The 22,621-nt window shown below is 36.1% G+C and overlaps 1 protein-coding gene across 14 annotated transcripts in view; it reads left to right on the top strand.

The window, feature by feature from the left end:
* Positions 1-22,621, top strand: part of LOC128030996 (regulating synaptic membrane exocytosis protein 2-like) — a 139,674-nt gene that overhangs the window by 55,077 nt on the left and 61,976 nt on the right. For 7 of the 14 annotated variants that reach the window (XM_052619145.1, XM_052619149.1, XM_052619147.1 and 4 more), the window contains 8 exons: positions 1,524-2,344; positions 10,257-10,450; positions 14,112-14,231; positions 16,145-16,244; positions 16,679-16,802; positions 19,649-19,695; positions 20,289-20,401; positions 21,763-21,810. In XM_052619145.1, the coding sequence (XP_052475105.1) occupies positions 1,524-2,344; positions 10,257-10,450; positions 14,112-14,231; positions 16,145-16,244; positions 16,679-16,802; positions 19,649-19,695; positions 20,289-20,401; positions 21,763-21,810 (1,567 nt within the window). Of the gene's footprint in view, positions 1-1,523; positions 2,345-10,029; positions 10,098-10,256; positions 10,451-14,111; positions 14,232-16,144; positions 16,245-16,678; positions 16,803-19,648; positions 19,696-20,288; positions 20,402-21,762; positions 21,811-22,621 lie in introns of all 14 variants that reach the window. The other 7 variants (XM_052619157.1, XM_052619153.1, XM_052619155.1 and 4 more) reach the window with 3 other exon arrangements.

Genomic DNA, 22,621 nt, shown 5'->3' on the forward strand with positions numbered 1-22,621 from the left:
TAACTTTACATCTGAGACGTTTCCGTTTGTCCATTATTTATTTCTAAAGATACACAACAATCTATAAAGGGCTCCATTACCTTCTATGTTACATTATGGCCCCGTATAAACAGTTTTTGTAAAAAATAGGCTAACGATTGCGTCATAACCACTCGTCTCTCTGTCGCATTACCGTACAGACATGAGGAGAAGCTCGCAGGCAATTAACTTAATATGGCGTATTGGCATTACATTTTAAAATACTATACAAAATAATTAATCAGAATACTTACTCCTGGTCACTCACGCCAAACAACTCCCCGCTCAAGCTCGCCGTCTCTGCAAGATTAACGATGGCAGTTTGCACGCACAGCTACTAGAAGATTTACATCTGGCAGACAGGTTGCTGACGTCGTCAAGCTTTGTTTGAGTCTGCGCGTCAGAAACGGAAGTGCTAAAAAACGCTAAAAATGGGCTTCACTTGTCTCAATTGAGTTCCAATGGGGTCGCTGTGTCCATTTCTTTTACTGTCTATGACTTTAAGCTTCAAAAACACTTCAGGACACTACGTCCATGTTTTTATACAGTCTATGGTGTCACCCGATCCACATATGCATGGATACCTTTTTGCATGAGCAATTTATGATTATGATTTACAATATATTAATGCAGAACATAACATTTTTATTCACAAACATGTCTGTATATGTACAAATCTCTGCACAATCATTTAATCCCGAATCAAATTGAAAGGCATTTGTTTGTGGTTCGTAAGATACATGTATAAAATTGATGTAGTACATAGATATTTTTGCGTGCATCTATTAATCATTTTGAGTCTAATTACATCCCATAGAAACAGCATACTGAACTAGAACAAAAAACAATGTATAGGATGGGACTTGATTTATCCATCAGGAATTGATTGGATATTGAAAATGTCTAGTCTTTTTAAATGTGTATCAAAACAAGTTGTAGATCAATCCTTTATTGATGCATAATAAGTCTAGAAATATACTAGTCAGTTAATACAAGATTGACCCATGCCTTTTTGCTTAAAAGTGAAGACTCAATTCTATGCATGTTCTGCAAGATCCTGCTTTCCATTCAGCAATTTTTATTTGGTCTGTGCTGGTAAAAAAAAAAAAAAAAAAAACCTGTTGAACACAAAAAAAGAAGACATTTTGAAGAATGTTGGTTAACCAAATTGTTTCTGGTAGCCATTGACATTTACATGATAGTAAATGGCTACCAGCAACTGTTTGATTACCAACTTTCTTCAAAATATCTTCTTTCTTTTGTGTTCAACAGAAGAAAAAAGCTTGTACAGGTTGGAATAACTCAAAGGTGAGAAAATAATAACAATGTTCATTTTTGGGTGAACTATCCCTTTAACCCTGGGTAAAGGATGAGCATTTTAAAACATTAAACAAGATAACAGGATTTTGGATGACCCAGAATTAACCGTTTCAAGTGTGAAAAGCCCTACGGTCAACTTTGTGTCTGAAATTCCTATAGCAACATTTGCTCTTTTTTTCTGACAGGAAAAGAAGCCCATCAGCAACCAGGGATCCAAACCAAAAATACGACCAAAGGGAGGAGAAGGCAGAGCGTTCACAGTATGCCCCAGGGGCGGGCGGCATGCCACGATCGCCGTCTGACTACGGGGCTGGAGACCGCCAGTGGCGTGGAGGCTACGGTCGCTCCTACGAGGATGCGGAGGTAGCGAGGAATGCGTACCGTGCTCGACGGGGTGGCTGGCACTCTCAGGAAGAATATCCACCTGAAGCTGGCTTCCTGCCCGATGGCCCGCCTCTCAGCGAGCATGAGCTTCAGCGGCAACGGCAGGAGGAGTACCAGAACCGCTACCGCAGTGACCCAAACCTGGCCCGCTACCCAGTCAAACCACAACCTTATGAGGAACAGATGCGCATGCATGCGGAGGTTTCACGGTTTAGGCACGAACGGCGCCACAGTGATGTCTCCCTGGCATACACAGAGATGGAGGAGCCCTTCGGGCCCCCGCGGGATACCCACTACTCACCAGGTCCTGGACACACCCACTGGAGGTCCAACCACAGTCCACCCGACGTGGACTCCCTCAATAGGCAGCAGCACCTGGATCCCGTCTCAGCCGTACGGAAGAGTAAACGAGAAAAGATGGATAGTATGTTGCGGAACGACTCGCTCAGTTCCGACCAATCAGAGTCCGTCAGGCCGCCGCCACCCAAACCTCACAAGACCAAGAGGGGTGGCAAAATGAGGCAGGTGTCCCTGAGCAGCTCAGAGGAGGAACTGGCCACTACACCGGAGTACACCAGCTGTGAAGACGTGGAGATCGAGAGTGAGTCTGTGAGCGAGAAAGGTAATGCAGCTATTTATCATTTATATATGTATGTACACTACCATTCAAAAGTTTGGGGTCGGTACGATTTTTATGTGTTTTTGAGAGAAGTCTTTTATGCTCACAAAGGGTGGGCTTGTTTTAATAATAATGTGACATATTGCAATTAAAAATAAAAAATTTCTATTTGATTTCTTATATATTTTAAAATTAGCGCTTTCAAACGACTAATCGCGATTAATCGCATCCAAAATAAACATTTTTGTTTACATAATATATGTTTGTGTACTGCTATTATTTATTATGTATATATAAATACACGCACATTCAGTATATATTTTACAAATATTTACATGTATATCCAGTATATGTATATATTTATATTATATATTATATATTTATATTATATATTTATATTATATTAATATATTTAATATATAAACAAAACAGTTTTTCTTAAAAATATACATGCATGTGTTTGTATTTATATGTAGATAATATATACACTGTACACACTCATATATTATGTAAACAAAAACTTTTATTTGGGATGCGATTAATCATGATTAATCATTTGACAGCACTATTTAAAATTTAATTTATTTCTTACTCCAGTCCTCAGTGTCACATGATCCTTCAGGAATAATTCAAGGAAGTTAAATAAACGTATTATTATTATCAATGCGCTGTGCGCTGTTATCAATGTGCTGTTATCAATGTGCTGTTAAATATTTTTGTGGAATTTTTTACAGCATTTATTTGTAATGTAAATATTTTGCAACATTATTTGTATTTACTGTCACTTTTGGTCTTGAAATTAATGCATCCTTGCTGAACAAAAATATTTAAAAAAGTAATAATAATTGTAATAAATCTTACTGACCCCATATGTTTGAACTGTAGTGCATGTTGATGCAGTAAAGCTGTAGTGCTATCAGTTAAAAGCTGTTGCTAATATTGCTGCTAAGTTTTATTTACATGGAAGTAACTACTGTAGATTAGAATAATTTTTCATATGCTAATAACCTCTGATTGATGCTGATGTTTCACAGTGTGTGTGAATGGCCTGTGTTGTGTGAGCGGTTAGCGAGTGTGAGCTGAGACCTGTGTGTGTTTCTTTCAAGAGAAATGATTGCGCGTGTCTGACAGTGAAACTGTAGATTAGCAGGCTTCAAGCTACTCACTATCTAAAGAAATACAATTTAAATTACAAAAAAGCAGTTACTAACAAAATAATAATAATAATAATACATTAAGGTCAAAAACGCAACGCTGAACTGCTCTGTAAAAAAATAAAATAATAATAATTAAAAGAAAATACATGAATCAGTGAATCACGAACTGTCCAAATAAACCAGTTTACTGGAATATTTTAGTTTTTTGAATGTTTTTTGATTATTTCCACAGCTGTTAAACATACTTGGTAGTTACTCTCCAAAACTGGTGCTACCTTTGTATATTTGTGTGTGTGTTTGTGTTTGTGTGTGTGTGTGTGTGTGTGTGTGTGTGTTCTCTCGGTTGTCCTCCAGTGATGGATATTGCTGGGTCTTGGTTCCCTCAGATCAGATGTAGGCTGCGTTACATAACGGAGGGATAGAGTGGAAAAGAGAGAGACAGAGGAAAGAGAAAAAATGCGAGAAAGAGAGATGAGATGATTCCATATTCAGTAAAAAATGAAGATAAGGATTAATCTTAGAAGTGCATTTATTTATATAGTTTTACACCTAAAGAAATGAGCAGTATGCCGGAGATACCTGAAGACTTCTGTCATATTGGTGGCCTTGAAACAGAAGTTTTATTTGACAGGATGTACGGCATCACATGACCCGCTACTACTCACTTCAATAAAATAATCATGCATTACAAATATGTGTGATATTTAAATATAACAGCCCCCCCCCCCCCCCCGATTAAAATGTTAATATATTTATGATGTTATGTAACATTGTTAAATATTTTTACATCATGCCACTATTTGTTACGCATTTAATTTATGCTAATTTAAATTAAGGTGAAATATGAATATAAAATGCACTTTAAAGTACTTGTTTATATTTTTTTGTTTGGCAGTGTGCACTCATACAGAATCATAGCTACATGTCATGCTAAAAATTGGAAATATTTGAGTATCTCAGGCACTTTATTTACTGTGTACACAACAAATAGTAAGGTTTTGAACAGAGTTGCATGAATGGGTTCAGATGATGGAGGCGGGATAGAGAACCGGAGAGAGAAGAACTCAGTCCGAGCCACTTATATAAGCATCCCGAGGACAAAACCCAGCGTACAGTTCTACATTATTGATGTTCTGCTTTTCCAGGTTTCACATTCACACTTATAACCAGAGGAGAGGAGTAATGCTCTCTCTGAAGGTCAGGTGAGTTTTAGGGAGGAGGGGACAGCACATCAGGCCAGATAAGACTGCCTTTCCCATCAACTCTATCACACATGAGAGTCGAGGGCAGTGGAGATAGTAACGTTTCTGCATGATTACAACCAGACAGTCAGTCATTCTACTGGATTTCATCATTTTGTTATTGGCTCAGCTTATTTAAATACACAAATTTTTTTTTAATGTTAAGGATTATTTTATTGTTTAATTTATTCTTTGCAATGTAATGTTAAAATACTCTCTTCTATACCAGATTTAATGTGTTAGTTCAGACAACTACAAGTAGGTTGACTTCCATAAAAAGTATAAACTTTTTTTCTGTTTGTTTGATTGGTCTGGCATAGCAACAGTGGTCAGCCAATGGTGTTAATTATGGGTGGGGCTACCTGTTTGTCTGACCAATAGCAGATGGACAGAGTAATTTGTAATTTTGTTTGGTGATGGAAGTGGTTTAAAAATCACAATCTGAAGTGATTATTATTATTGTTCCAGCTTTTCATAAGATAGTCTAAAGCATTTGCTCATTGCTGCTGGTATCTGGCAAACTCACTTTACTGACAGAAACATATTGAAATATGAATATATTTATGCACCACTAGTGGCATCAGCTGGAATTTCACAAAAATACACAACCATTCAAAAGTTTGGGTCGGTCAGGATGAAGTAAATTTAAAGTAAAAAGAATTTACCGTATTTTTCGGACTATAAGTCGCACCTGTTGCATCAGTTCAAAAATACGTCATGATGAGGAAAAAACATATATAAGTCGCACTGGACTATAAGTCGCATTTATTTAGAACCAAGAACCAAGAAAAAACACTGTAGACTACAGGAGCAGTGAGCAGCATAGAGCGCCCTCTGGCGGCTGGAGACGGTAATGTTTTCTATTGGTTAATTTCTGTTGGTTCATTTCTCTCGGTTCATTCATTAATTTTGATAAATAAGTCACACCTGACTATAAGTCGCAGGACCAGCCAAACTATGAAAAAAAGTGTGACTTATAGGCCGGAAAATGCGGTATAAGGTAAAAAAAATAAAAAAAATAATAATGTTAAAAAAAAACTTACTATTAAATAAACCTTAAAAAAAAAAAAAAAAAAAAAGAAATCCCAAAAATATTTAGCAGCACAAAACAACACAAATGTCAGGGCATGTCAAAACTTCTCCAGGGCCCCCAACCCCCTCAGACTCCAGAGGATTAAAATAGAAAACAATTACTTTAAATTGTGTTGATATTTCACAATATTACTGTTTTTACTGCATCAAATAAATGGAGTTTCGGTGCGCATTAGACACTTTTTTTTTTAAAATTTATTTATTTTTTTATTTTATTTTTTACATTTTTGGAAAAATCTTACTGACATTTTGACCTCTTTTGAATGGTGGTGTAAATTTTCATGACTACTGCATATTAAGACATGCTTTTAATTTGATGTACTGCTTTGTGCACACTATATAGTACAGTAAGGAAGCACAGGGTTTGGAAATTGTCACAGGGTTACAACCCTCCAATATAGTATATTAAACTGGGTAGAATAGAATTTAAACATTGGGGAAAAAGCTTCTTTAAATACTGCATTAAACACAATATCCAAAACTTGGATGTCACTTTTGACATCTAATGTGTTTGGACACTAGTACAGATCAGCTTTAGCCTTGAACTGGTTGTGCTTTGTTTTGTTAGAGCAGACTAGCAGGCAGTTTATATTCTTGCTTCCTGTTCTGAATGAAGGTTTTGACGTTATTTGTGTTGCCGTCTGACTGTCTGAAGATCAGATGTAATGAGGTGAAAGCAGGTTACCATGGCATCCGCTTGGCTGCAGGCCTGTTTTTGGATCAGAATCAGCCACTGTGATTGGCTCTCGGCTCGCTCTGCATTCAGACCTGCTCTCAAAGCAGCCAAAAAACCTCATACGATTCATGGTGAATTATGTAATGGTCAAAAGCACGTGTGATTAGAAACATTTGCAGTGGTGCTTTAGATGACACATTAAACATATAACTGCAGTCAGCTATATGCATCGTATTTATGTCTAGTGCTCTTTAAACTGTCAGGAGAAACAACCTGTTTCTTTGTGAAATGGGACGGCCTGCGCTAAAGCTTTGTAGAACCGTTGATGAGCAGTGGGAGACCCTCGTGTGATTTAGTGTAGTGTTCTTTCTCTTTGTTCTCTTCACTATTGATCAGCAGATGTGCAGACAGAACAGGAGAAAGGGTTTGAAGGAACCAGTCTCTGTGTCCATACGGTTACATTCATACATACACTCTGTGTTCAATATGTTCAACCAACTGTAAACATACATATTAACTATCATGTCATGTACATTTATTTCCACATTTTTGTGAAATTAAATGCCAGTTCTGCTTGTCAACTCTTTCAACTAGTCTGCTAATTAAAAATGTAACTGGCTAGCATGGATGTGGTTTTGTTGAAATCGCAAGAATTGCTGAAAAAATAAAATAAAAAATACACATTTCCCAGCATTTTTTTAAATGTATTTTTTCTAATTTTTCTGCTTATTATATTATAATATATTTTATAACATATATTGTATACACATGTATGTGTGTGTATCTATCTATATATCATCTATTGTGGATGTAGAAACATTTTAATATTCATTATTATAGGAAAAAGCTAATTGTATTATTTGTAAATAATTTTTAATATGAACTATTTTTATATTACACTTATTTTAAATGTAAAAAAAATGTATTTGATTTTAAATAGTAAATAATTACAAATTTTAAAATGAGAAATGTAAATATAGAACATTTAAATTAATAATTTTTTTAATGTATATAATTTTCAGTCTTGGGTTGACTAAAACTGTTGACGTAATAGAGAGTCTGGTGTGCATACAGTACGTTCGTCATGCATTTCCCATTTGGGAACCAATCAGATCACATCTTCAGTTTTAGGCAAAGCTGTCCTATATGAAACCTTCACGGAGACAAATATCAATACTCATTTTATGAATGTATGCCATGTCGCTGTCTTCAGTCTGTCTCTCTCTCTGTTCTCCTGTCCCCTTCACTTGTAGTAAAAACAGCATCAATAATTAATGATCCAATTAATAGTTTACACTGGGGTTTTATTGAGTTGCCAGAGTGATGGAGAGCTTTGCGCTAGCGGCCTGGGAGCTGTGCTCAGACCTGAATCAGCACTTCCGCCTTCTGCTGAGAGCGAGAGAGAAATAGATCCCAGAATGTAGACGCAAAGACCCCGCGCTCTCGCTTTCACTACAGAGAGAGAGAGAGAAAGACAGCGAGACAGCAGTGCTCCAGGAGAATAGCACTGTGTAGCTTACTGTTTTTGTTTAGTCCCAGCTTGATTGGGCCACTTTCATCTTTGTGATAAACCCTTTCACCCTATACAGTAGTTCACCCAAAAATGAACATTCGGTCATAATTAACCCTGTTGTTCCAAACCTGTATGAATTTCTTTCTTCTGTTGAAAACAAAAGAAGATATTTTGAAGATTGTACTTAACTAAACAGTTGCTGGTAGCCATTGACTTCCATATTATTATTATTTTTCAATACTATGGAGGTCAATGGCTACCAGCAAACTGTTTGTTTTTATTGTATGGTGTTGATGATTATAAAACTATGAAATGATAATATTAATCATTGGGACCTTTTATCTTGGTTTATCGTCAAGCCTGTAACTGGTACATTTAAAATGAGAAACATAAGTATGAGACATTCTTCAAAATATCTTCTTTTGTGCTCACCAGAAGGTACAGGTTTAGAACAAATTGAGGGTGAGTTAATTATGCGAGATCCATCTATAATTTACAAATTATTATCTCTTGGTTTGCGTATATCAAGTTTTAAATAATCAAATTAGATGAATTACTTTTTTAATTACTGGATTATGAAAATTCTGCACTTTAGAAAATATATATATATTTAAAAAAATAATAATTTCCCCTTTGTTTTTGCCATGCGTAGCATGTATTATACTCTTTGACGTTCTCAAGGACCAAATCTTTTGGTGAATAGCTTTAGGCTTCTTCACAGATTACCCCTTTACTATTAAGTGCACTTATTCTCATAAGTCCGCTGTTCTCTGTCATTAGCACCAGCACTGGTGTTTTGAAGTTTAATGTAATGAGTCCCATGTGTAGATCAGCTGCTGCATGATTGGTCGCTCTGTTCATCCGATGTTTAAGGCTTGTCTAGCTGATCCATAGGCTGAGCGCTAGCATGTCTGATGATATTAAATATTGCATGGTATTATATTTACTTAATTACTTATTTAATTTTGTATTTACTTTTTTGTTAAATAAAATAAATCTAAAATAAAATAGATGTTAGATGAGAAAAAAAAAATTTGACACTGAAAATAAGTTGAAATGTTAAAATATATAAATAAATACAAAAGTGTATATATATGTATGTGTGTGTGTGTGTGTGTGTGTGTGTATAAAAGAAAAACCTTTAAAGTACAAAATTTACCCCCCAAAAAAATCAAAAACGAAAAAAAAAATTATGAAAGCACTTAACAAAATGACTACAAATTGCACTAAATTAAAACAGTAAATATCAAAATATTAATAAACTACAAAGATATGTACAAAAGCAGCACTGCTGATATATCTGTTGTTATATTTAGATAGAAGCTGATAAGAGTTTATAGATCAGATTTAATCAAACCATATATGATGCTGTGTTCGGACGATGTCATATTTGATCTGATCAAGCCCTATGTTATAGACTTTATGTAGCTCCGCCCCTTTTCAGCATTGTGTGTGTTGTCTTCTGGCTTGTATTTCCACAGCCTAAAGATAAGGGTGTGCGAATTTATAACTTAACTGTTCGTTTTAAAAACATCTCAGTCTACTGACATTTGTTATGACTGACTGCATTTTTAACTGAAGTCAAGTCAGGCAACTCCGTCAATATGCGTGTGTTTGTGTTTTAAAGTGTATTAAAACTCCCAGTCCCAAGATCTTTTCAGATCTTATTAGTCAGACATAGAAGATCGAGACTTCAGCCAAGCTTCTTTGAGCACTTGCAAACGTTTGACCTCTTCTGTAGTTTTGTTGCAGTTAACAGGGACAGGTCTTTTTTTTTTTTTGTCTAAATTTTAATAGGTTGCATAAATACGGTTATGAGTGTATCAATCAATGTACAGGAAGTGTGAGTGTAAGTATGAGTGTGACTGACACATTTAACAGTATGAGAGTGAATTTAATGTCTCTTTTCCCCACGTCTCTGTTTCCTTTGTCCTTACAAACTACCTCTGCTGTATCTGTGTGCTGTTATTGTGTGTATGTGTGTGTGCGTGTGTATGTGGCACTTGCAGGAGATTTGGATGGCCACTGGTGGGATCATACAACGTGGCATAGCAACGATGCTTCCTCCATGTCTTTGGTGAGACATGCGGAGCCTAATGTCACACCTCTTTCTCTCTCTTCCTGGCTCTCCTCTCTCTGTCCCTCTCTGTCACTCTTTGTCATTCCATGATTCTTTTGAGTTATTTTCAACTCTGCATGTTTTTTTTTTCTTTCTGTTTTTATCCCATGTCTATAGGGGACAGTCAAAGGGGAAAAAGACAAACTTTTGAGCAGTCACACAACTTATCTGAGGGCCAAAAGAAAATGGTCCGCTTTGGGGGCCACTCTTTGGAAGAAGATGCTGAGTGGTGTGAACCCCAGATTAAAGACTCGGGGGTTGATACATGCAGTAGCACTACCCTAAACGAGGAGCATAGCCATAGTGAGAAGGTACTGGGACCTCTGTAGCCTGCATTGGTTTGATTTCATTTGATCTTGTTTTGTTTGAACTTTTCATTTACTTCATTGTGTTCCATTTTCACTTGATCTTTGCTTTAATGCCGATGATATTAGGTGAGATCCTCTTTTTGGATGTCGCAGGGATAGTTCACCCAAAATGTAAATTCTGCCATCATTTATTGCCATTTGTGTAGTTTCGAACCCATATGACTTTCTTTTTTCCTCTGTGGAGTACAAAATAGAGCTATATGAAGATATTCAAGCTGCTATTTTCCATAAAATATAAGCAGACAGTGACCAAGAGCTGTCAAGCTCCGAAAAGGAAAATGTTCTGTATGACTTCAGTGCAATATTTCAGATCTTCTAAAACTACAGCATGTTTTTTATTAATACTTCTATTCAGCAAGGAATCGTTAATTTGATTAAAAAAATGACAGTCAAGACATTTATAATGTTTCAAAAGATATTAATTTCAAATGAATTGTTTTGAATGTTTTGTTTTTTTTTGTCAAAGAATTATGATTTTTTTTTTATATTGTTTCCACAAAAAAGTTTTCAACCATGATAATGATAAGAATTTTTTTCTGAAGGATCATTTGACACTCAAGACTGGAGTAATTACACTGAAAATTCAGCTTTGCATCACAGGAATAATTTACTTTTTAAAATATATTTATATATAAAACATTTATTTTAAATTGTAATAATATTACTGATTTAACTCTCTTTTTTAAATCTAATTTACGCAAGTGACTTTTTAGAAACTATTGAACTATTGACGGATTTCTGTGTGAAACTCACCGAAATTTAAGTAACATTCACATTTGTCCTCCTTGCTTTTAAATCTCTTATATTTAGTTTGCACTTTAACTATGTTTAATTCTGCACGTCACATTTGGTCACAAGGCTCGCAAAAACCAATGCAGTTCAGCATCATCGATGTCAAAATATGCTTTCATTCTGAGCTGCATAAATATTCTCCTTTTGTGTTCCATTGAAGAAAGAAAGTCATATGGTTTTGGAACTTCGTGAACAATTTAGCTTGAACTATCCATTTTTTAAGGTTCTAAAAAAAAACAGTTTTCCTGTTTCAAATTTCTGTTCCTCTGTGGCTGTAGCTGGAGAGCCTCTGTCTTGCTCTGTTATCTTTGCTTCTTTGCCGTAGTTGATATAGCAGTGAATCACTCCATCATGTGACTGTCTGTTTTGTTATTGCACTTAGAGAATGTGGGTTCCCCCGTCAGATGCATGCCCTCTCAGCCTTGTGTCTTATTGCCGTGTTAGTGGCCCTGTCAGCCGCGGTAGGGCCCCAGACCCCCTCACTGGTTTGAATCCTCACTCCTTTCCCCCCTCTCCCACCACACACGCTCCAGGAGACTCGCTCCGAAACACACACGCTCACTCGTTCAGAGACGGCCAGCTAGGATTCGTTTTGCCACAAAGTTTGTTTTTCTTTTTTCCCTTTCCACTGTCATATTCCATTGCTCTCCATGTTTATGGATCACTTGTTTCCACTGTTTGTGTTCGTGAGCCTTTCCATGCTGTTCTCCTCGCTTTCAGTTTGAACATCGTCTGTTCCTTCTCCCATTATTCAGGCTTGTGTTTGCTGGATGTGGTGTTGGGGTTCGGCTGTGGGGGGCTTTTCTCTGCATGTGATTGGTGCACGTCACTCCCAGCAAGAAGATCACACAAACTCTACGCCACCAAAATAAGAAAAATATATTTATATTTATGAAGCATTTATGAATGTTCTGGACTAAGTACATGTTAAGCTCTTCTAACCTACAATATAATTTTTTTTTGCCCTTTTTGTAAAAATACACTAACATTCAAAATGTTGGGGTCAGTAAAAACAGTTTTAAAAGCAATTAATACTTTGAATCACCAAGGATGCATTAAATTGATCAAAAGTGACAGTTAAATTTATGATGTTACAGATTTTCAAGATTTCAATTTCATATAAACGCTGTTCTTTTGAACTTTCCTTAGGAATCCTGGTATCTGCAAAAACATTAAGCCATTACGCAACATTGTTTTCAATATTGTTACAATTAAGAAATCTTCATGAGCAGCAAATCAGCATATTAGACTGATTTCTGAAGGATCATGTGACGCTGAAGACTGAAGTAATGTTAATGCTGAAAATCCATCTATGCATCACAGCAATACATTTTTGTTATTCGAATTTGCAAATAAAACAAAAATTAATCAAGTAAGTTTAATAAGAAAATACTGTTTCTCTCTACTTACATTTCATGTTTATTTCAGTGCATTACTTGCCATTTCTTTGTAATTATTTGTGTGATCAACTGCAATTTTCAGTGCAGTTATTTTAGATTGTAATAACATTTCACAGTATTACTGTTTTTACTGTATTTCTGATCAAACAAATGCAGCCTTGGTGAGTCAAAAACATAAAAAAAAAAACTTTACAGACCCCAAACCTGTATGTATAAATGACTTCTAGATAAAAGGAAATGCAAATTTATGGGGCATGGCATTACACCAATACTATTTGTGAATTATAACCACTTACTAACTCAATGTGCAAGTTTTTGTGTTTTATTTATTTTTATATATATTTTCTGCATTAAAATGTAAAACCACATTGCAGTATATGTGTAAAGATTAAGAGATGTGATTTGTGTATTTCCACATAATATAAAGGAATAATGCCAGTAACCTGTAAGCAGAATTACACTAATAAAATGACAACTTTATAGTTCAGAAAACAGCCAATTTGTTTGAAATAAGTAATATAAGCACTTTAGCAAAAATGCAAGCCTAACATTTCCGCTTTTAAACCATCTGGAATGCCTTGCCCCATAGACCTCCATTATATTTTTCTATTATAAGCAGTTTTTGTATGTCTTACTAACCGAGGGACAATTCAATTATTATAAATTTTTTATTTCTTTCCTTTGTGGTAATTGACAGCAGGTCGTAGATGTTATCCATATAGCTTAACTTGTATTGAACCCAGATCACTCCTATAAATCTCTCTCCGATTTCATTTCTGAAATCAAGCATTTTCGTATTGTATTATAACAGAGAGACATTCATTATATGTAAAAAAAAAGTATATGTATTTTAGGCGCATTTTAAGACAGGTTTTCTGCAGCTAAATTATTAAATGGATAGCTTATCAAAAAATAACAATTCTGACATTTACTCACCCTCAATATTTGAGAGCACAAGAATTTCAGCTTTCAATATTGAATGACATTTCAGTTGGTTCCTCATAAGCTAAGCTATCCTAAGTCACTTGCACATGGACCACAGTTTCCAGTTCGACCATTTGACATTGGAGAAACTCATATTGGTCAACTGCTACTTACTATCCTCTTTTGTTGTATGGAGAAACATCCCCTTATGCACTCCACGGAAAACAGAAAGTCACACAGGTTTGGAATGACATGAGGGTGAGTAAATGATGACAGAATTTTCATTTTGGGGGAGCTTGATCCCTTAATCCTCTAGGAAACATTATTTGATTTGTCCCAGATGTGTGGCTTGTTTCCATGAAACACCTGCAATCACAACAGAGTTTGTGTGATAAATCAGATGAAATTCATCTCAGCCTTCCCCGCACCAGCACTTGCAGCTTTCTGTGTGTTCTGAAATGATGTTTGTTGTGGTTTCGACCTGACAGCACCCGGTCACATGGCAGCCCTCCAAAGATGGAGATCGACTCATCGGCAGGATTCTGCTCAACAAGCGCATGAAGGATGGCAGCGTCCCCCGCGACTCTGGAGCTCTTCTGGGATTGAAAGTGAGTCGCTTGTCCTCCTGTGAGGAAATGCTCTATATGTGATTTTGATATCCCACAAGGTTCAGTAATGGCAGCAATTCATTTTCAAGGAGAGTTCTTGCTTTGAAGCAATAGTTCTTAAAAAAAATTTAATTGCTGAAATTTGAATAGATGTAGATGAGCTTGTTTCTTCACCAGAAAAGATTTGGAGAAATTTAGTGTTACATCACTTGCTCAGCAATGGTTCCGCTGCAGTTGATGGAAACATCACAATAATCCATGTGTAATCCACATGACTCCAGTCCATCAATGAATGTCTTGTGAAGCAAAAAAAAAAAAGATCAGATCAAGCACTGTTTACAAGTGAAAACAGGGCAAAGCAGCTCTTAGCAAATATTATGATATTCTCCAAATATATTCCAGTTAAGAAACAAATTAATCCAACTAATCTACATCATTATATATATTTTTTTATGTGTGTGTGAACTATTTCTTTAATAAACTCTTTTGACAACATGTTGATAACTACAGATAAATAATTTTTCCTACCATTTTTAAAAAGCAGAAATATTAATTGTGGGGCTTGTATTTTAAAGGGTTAAAATGATAAGTTAAGTTAATATTTATGTTCAACTCAATGTGAAGCATGTTCATAACTCATTGTTCTTTAGTGAAACATGATACTGAACAAGACAGATGTAGAGTGGAACTGTTAATCCGTTAAGGATTTGATTGAATTCAAAGGAAAAATATTTGTTTGTTTTTTTTTGATAAATTATAAACAAACATTTTAGTACTTGCAATGATGAGCACTCTAAGTATACTCTTACAAACAAAGGTTTCAAAGGGTTTTATCTTTTTTGGAGCAATGCAATTGCAATTTTTGGTTCCTCAAATAACTTTTCAGTGTAACTTTTTCAAAACAACATTTTAATCTGAAGATTCTTTTTCTATTATAAAGGACCTGTGCAATAAAAAGGTTCTATGGATGTTAAGGTTCTTCACCATCAATGACAATAAAGAACCTTTATTTTTAAGAGTGAATGCTTATTACTTAAAAACAAATGTGTACTGAGAAAGTCTGAAAGGTTCATTGTAATTTATTGTTGACATTTAAAGAGCGACAAAACACGGTTACAGTAAAGCTTGTACAGTGGAAGTAAACAAGGGCTGAGCGCTTCCAGGGTTTAAAAGCAGAAATCCAAAGCTTGTGTTTGTTGTTAAAGCACTTACATGGATTGTTCAGCAGACTGGAGAGAAACGGAGAATCATTACTGATAACTAACTTTCTGAATGGCTGATTGTGTGTCAGCTCAGTGCTACCGTGTGCATTATATCCGTTACCATCAGCAGTTTGTCAAACACACACACACACACACACACACACTCACAATCGCCCTCGGCTCCATGCCACTCATTATGTAAAGCCATCTTTAGCCAGGAGGCAGCTCGTAATCTTCTTTGTATGTTTGCATTGGGCTGCCATTAGTAGGGATTTGATTTGTATGATGCTCACAGAGTGATTGGTCACGTGGTTTATGGAACACGCCTCCAGGCCTTTTCCAACAGTCGGCTCTTTCAAAAGCGTGGACAGAAATAACATACACACCCTCGAACTTGTGTAACTTGTGCAGTTTATTACAAAACAACAGATTATTATCTCTAAACTCTAATTTCCTAAAATAAGTCATGCATAAAAAAGACAAGATCTATTAAATATATTCACATAAAATTGAGCTTATGTAGCTTACCTAAATATTAACAACATGAAACCTTCATTATGGAGTCATGAAACCCTCAATACCAGTCATATTTCATTAGCATTTCTTGGCAAAAACGAATATACTATAGTTTCACCATCACTAGTTCATTATCTAAGCATTTTGTGTGTGTGTGTGTGTGTGTGTGTGTGTGTGTGTGTGTGTGTTTTGCAGGTGGTTGGAGGAAAGATGACAGAGTCTGGGCGACTATGTGCATTCATCACCAAAGTAAGGAGAGGGAGTTTAGCGGAGACAGTTGGGCATCTCAGACAAGGTACATCTTATGTTTCTGTATTTGATGTATTATTTGAGACAAAGCTGAATTTTCAACAGCCATTACTTTAGTCTTCAGCATCACATGATCCTTTGTTGAAATGTTGCTTTACAATCATTTCTTCTTCTTATTAATAATGTTGCAAACAGTTGTGCTGCTTAACATTCTTGTGGAAACCATAATACTTTTATAAAGATACTTTGAGAAATAGAATAGGCTCAAAATAACTTTTTTTTTTTCAACTATGCAAGCATTAATGCTACTTTACAGTCTTTTTTGATCAATTTAATACATCTTTGCTGAATAAAAAGACTCACGACTTCTACATAGTGGATTATTAGTCTGACAGTTTGTTACTGTATTCCATCCGTTAATGAATACTAGCATGAGTGTTTGATTTGCAGAGTTTGGTAATTCATTTTCTTGTTTCTTAGGTGACCAGGTCCTAGAGTGGAATGGCCGAAAGTTGCAAGGAGCCACATTTAAAGAAGTTTACAATATCATTTTAGAATCAAAGCCAGAGCCTCAGGTGGAACTAGTGGTCTCAAGACCCATTGGGTACGACATCCTCTACAGTCTTCTTCAGTGTGACATGAAACTGGTCTTCATGTGAACATAACAGGAATTACATTTACAAACATTCAGTTACACTGTGAATACAAAAGATGCAACAGATGCATCCACCATGGAATATTTTGCTGGTACTGATAAAGAAGCAATCAAAAATCCAAAATAGTTTTTATCATTGACAGATGAAAGTCATATTCTGGAGCAGCAAAAAAAAAAAAAAAAAAAAATTGCATTGTATTTTCCTCATGAGCTGCAATTAGAAACAAACCTACAAGACTCTTTCCACACTTTTTGTTTTGTTTAGTTTTTTTGGTTCATAAAATTACTAGTGGACACCAGGGGAAAATTTCTTGAATGATCACTTTAAAGCACCTGCTGCTGGCAGTGTTCGAACTATACCGTGTCCTTTGGGGGAGCCCACTTCTTTTATTGGGGGGGGGGGGGGGGGGGGGGGGGGGTAGAGGTCGTGCACATGCGCATGCCTCAAATAAGGACTTACAACAGCTACAAGTGTATGCACTATTATACATTATCGACACGAGTGCCTCAAAAAAGGACATATAATGACTTACAAAGATACATAACAGCTACAATATGCACTATTATACTTTATCGACACAAATTGATAGGTCAGGAAGACAGCCTTGAATGATGTTGCGCTCTCCTCCGTTAATTTAGAATTCACCTCAATTACTTTATTTGCCAGAATCGCCTTTTGCTTAGTCAATGCCACTTCAATGGCCATCTTGTGTGCTGTCCCTGTATTTATATATAATTTTTCGCGACTGGTTCTGAGCATTAATCATTAATCCACTATCAGACAAGTACGTGCCAGGTACCTTTTTAGACAGAAGAAGGTTTTTTGCGTCCTTACAAGTTGTAACGAGTGGAAAAAAATGTGGCCCCTTTAAGAGCTGCGCGCTCCCTGTAAAACGGCATGCACTCTGTATGATAATGTATACACGCACGACTCGAATCCCCCATGTATGCGGGTAATCTCTGTTTGGAAATCATTTTGTTTTAATCTTGTTTGTTTTGTTTTGGTTACGCTGTGGACGGTGGAACATGGGACAGACAATTGCCCGAGTTCGATTGGAGAAATAAAACGAGTCGTTGTTAAATGTCAATCGCCTCCGTGAGTTTTGTCTGGCCTAATAACTTTGTGAGCTATCCATATTTTTTCCCCCTCCTGACACAACGCGTTACAAAGTGATGCACCCCAAGCTTCCATCCTTAACACACAGCCATGTATATTGGCTCTTCCAGTCTCTCCACTGCTGGCTGTTCCAGTTTAACGCGAGAGAGGACTCGAACTCGAAGCAAGAGGGGTTAGGATCCCAGAGATTACTTTTCTTCAGCTTCATGCGTTTTCACAGTGGGCTTGGCTTGAGGTTTACCAGTGCTTGCAGCAGGTGAATCAGTCGTGCGTTATCACTACACAATTTCTTAATAATACCAAAATTAATTGAACTACCTTGTTATCTTTTTGCCCTAGCTATGATGCTATAACTGCATAATGGAAGGACTTTGCGCACGATAAATGGCCTCCAACGTTTATTTTTTTCTACGAACCTATGACATACTAACATGGAATTTGCAGCGCAGCACCCCCACACCTTGATGCTGTGACGTCTTTAATCTTTATTGAAGTTAATTAGGTTTTAATCGCCGTCATGCATGAATGAATAATATTTTTGCCATCATGATCACATTACAAAACTGAAATTGCACTTAAAAATATTCACATTGTCAGTATTTTTTGAGACCCCCCAAAATTTCAGATTTCTCGTTTTCAGGGGAGCCCATGTCTTATTAAGGGGAGCCGAGCTCCCCCTAGCTCCCCCGTAGTTCGCACTATGGCTGCTGGCTCAGATGAGCAAACAAACAAAACCGCTGCCCTCAGTTTAGCCTCATATTCGTCCTAATTGTAATTAATACGAGCGTATGACCAAGTGAACTCTCTTTAGATTGTGAGTTTGGGCTGCTGCCACAAGCTTCACATCAACACTAATGTGGTGCTCAGGGTCATTACAGTATTTTAAAACTGCTTAGATACTAAAAGTGGTACTTGAGGAGCACTCATTGAAGCCATTCACTCGTATACCTAGTATTTAGACCAAGTCTGCATCACGTGCTTTAAACTCAGTTTGCAAAACTCTAATTTATTCTCTTCATTACACACATCGTTCAAAACTAGCAGCTCTTTAGGAAACATTGAAATGCCACACTCATTTACTGATGACCTGTATCTAGTGATCATGTGACTTTCTTTTTTTTCTTTGCATACAGCCCAAGTCAAAGTCAACTTTATTTCTAAAGTGCTTCACACAATATAGATTATTTCACAGCAGCTTCACAATAGTTAAAAATTCAGATTCTGCTTTGACGCAGCTCTAACAAGTCAATAGTGTCATTACACAGCACAAGTATTGATTTAGTTCAGTTGCGTAACTGTGTTAAATGAATCAGTTGTACACACATACTGTATATACAGTGTGTATGTGCATATGCATGTGTGTGTGAGTGCTGTGACACTCCAGTGCTCTCCACTGCGCTCTAAACAAGCAAGAAACATACGAGAGTAGTGTTGTACATTTTTCACATCTGTGTGTAGTTTTCTGTGTACTTGGCTAATTATTTTATGCTTGTGCATGGTTACTATGCAAAAAAAAAAAAAAAAAGTTTGCTTTTGTAAGATACTAAGTGTGACTTTTTGCATGTTTTGTGTGTAGAGTTTTGAGAAATGGAGCCATAATTTCGAAAACTGAGTGTATGCATTTTTTTAAAACTGAAACGCACATGTTATTGATTTCTCTGTGCCACTGTCATTGCAGCGATATCCCCAGGATACCAGAAAGCACACACTCACAACTGGAATCCAGTGAGTACATTTTCTTAGTCTAGTATGTCTAAACAAAACGATTCTGTGAGACATGAATTATACACTTCTACAGGTGTTTTTTTTTTTTTTACTCACCTGACTATATCTGTATTTAACCTCAGAACGATCTCAAAGTTAAAATAGGTGCTGAAGTCAGAAATTTTGTTGGCTGTGTTTAAAATAAAACATTTCCCCCCGTTTCAGCCTAGTTCCAGACTAAAATGCAAGTCTGAGCTGTTTTAACTGAAATAAACTTGCACTGATTGATCTTAAAATATGTCAGTGCCCTTGTTTTATCTCAAGATGCACACCAGTCATGTTTTTTTCTTTGTCGTGTTTATAAAAATTACTTAAATGTACGCAAAAGTAATGAAATGTAATCAGATATACTACTTTAATAAAGTTACAATAGTTATTACATTTTAAATAGGGTAACTTGTAATCTGTAACTTATTACATTTTCAAAGTAACCTTCCCAACACTGTGCACATATATATATATATATATATATATATATATATATATATATATATATATATAATTTATTTATTTATTTATTTATTACTTTTTTATAACACTGAATCTCTTCTAAGGTTCGAGTTCATTTGAGTCTCAGAAGATGGAGCGTCCCTCCATATCTATCACGTCTCCCATGAGCCACGGAGTGCTGCGGGACGCCCCACAGTACTTGTCGGGACAGCTTACAGTAAGTTCACAATAATCACATCCTGTGCAGGGGACAAAATGTGTTTTGCAATCTAGAAAGTTCCAACTTAGTCTTTTCTCTATGTCAAAAAATAATTCATATCAGAAACAAGTTTAATTGCAAGTGTAGACTTTTGGTCAGTACGTATTTTGATGAAGAGTAGCTGTAAAGTTTGTCAAAAACTATTGGTTTTCAGGCTTGTGCAACACAACTACAGCACATTTCCCCAATCATTCTTTGACATCACTATAATGCAAAATACGTAGACTAAACGGTGTTTACACATATAATTTGTGCTTTCATTGCTGTACTTCATACCTTCCTACCTTCATAAGAAGGCGAAAGGGGAGGAAAAAAAAAAATTAAGTTTCATTCTGACTAAAATCACTTAAACCGCTTTAATCAGAGATGAAGCTTTGAATCAGGCTGCCGTAGTCTTCTCAAACCTGATCAGGTTACAGTCAGGCCTCATGCAGCCCATTGTGTGTGTGTGTGTGTAAAAATACCCAGCATGCTTGTAGAACATGACAAACTCTGGTGTAAAGTGCACACGCTGGTTGATTTAAGCGAAACAAATGAAGTGCAGGTTTTTCCCCAGGTAATACTGTTTGGATGAAAAAATCAATGACTTGAAAGAATGGATGACCAAAATGGGTTTTCCAGTGGCTGATACTGATATGTAGAAAGCAGGGTGGCTAATGATAGATGGGTAGATTGATAGAGGATACATGGATGGGTAGTTTTAGGTAGACAGTTAGACAAATGAATAGACACGGATGGGTAGTTTTGGGTCAATGCCACTAATCTCAAAATGAATTTAGGTTTAATACAAATGTGTTGTCTCATATTCTTGTTCTGTATCTCACTGAATTCAGTCATTTCTAATACTCTGTGTATTGTGTGTTCGTGTGTTAAATAACAATCTTGTTACTTTGTATTTTGCTGAACGGGAGATTCAATGTAAACAGTGATGTTTCTTGTGAAGAGATGCCCACTGAGACTTTTTAGTAGAAAAGACATGACCTTTCAGTCTTTCGTGGAACTAAAGAAACCGTTTAGAGGGTTGTTCTAGCAGACGCACTGGAAACATTCAATCCTAAATAGGGCCCTGAGCATTTAACCTCATCACCGATTTCCCAATCTCTGAAGAAGAGATTGCAGTTAAATTGCATTACAGTGAAGATATTAAATGAGATCAGAATATTCCAATGCAATGTGTTTAAATGTCTGACAGCCATTGTCTTTAGATTGAATCTCCTTTCGGCTTTCTTAGTGTTTCATTAACAACTGGTATTGTCATTTCAGGTTAGTTTTATTGCATTTCTCTTCATTGTTGTTTTTCATTCACTTTACTTACCCAGAGCCAAAGCCTTAGTAGAAGAATTGAGCCTTTTAACCCTAAAGTTCAGGTAATCGTTGCTGTCTACTAAATACACTTCTCTTCTATTGCTTTAATTCATTGGGAAATGCACAGTTGAAAAACATTTCCCGCTATTTCTTATCTCAGTTTGTGCATTCGAAGAGCTGTTTTAAGCATATTTTATCTGATTGTAAGGCATAAATCATATGCATGCAATGGATTATCAGACAAATGTTTTAAGAGACATTCGAGTGTTGGCAGACAAACCCTGTGAGATGTTCACCTGCGGCATTAACCCGGGCAGGGAGTACTGTCTCTCTTTAAATGTTCTAAAGATGGGACATAAAAGTGGATTCTTTTTCCATGTAACATGAAACTGCATTGAATCCTGATACTCATCTACACCGTTTTAGAAAGAACTGAATCCGTGTGCTTAATTATTTTGGAGTTTCATTCGTTTGCTGACTTGATTCAGAAACTGCTTTACTTCACATTTGTAATTACACTAATCATGTTAAAAACATTTTTGTTGGTTACTAACATTGCTGAAAGTTTCATGTTGCAGTTAAAAGGATATGTTAAAGGTGCTGTAAGTTATTGTGCGCATGAAATATCACTGCTATGTGATAAACATTACTAAAATGGGTGTCTTTTAACAAAAAAAGCATAAATGCTATTGTGTGACTGATTTTTTTTATGCATGCATCTAGCCAATCAGAAAGCCTATCTGCCTTTCAATCATTTTGACATCAAGCTGGCTGACATGCTTTCAGAGAATGGAATTGGATAAAGGGCTATTTCAGTCTATAAGTCTAGCTCAAGTTTGCAAAATGTCTAAAATAATTTTACGGCAGCTTTAA

The sequence above is a fragment of the Carassius gibelio genome, chromosome A16, assembly GCF_023724105.1.
Source record: "Carassius gibelio isolate Cgi1373 ecotype wild population from Czech Republic chromosome A16, carGib1.2-hapl.c, whole genome shotgun sequence".
NCBI lineage: Eukaryota > Metazoa > Chordata > Actinopteri > Cypriniformes > Cyprinidae > Carassius > Carassius gibelio.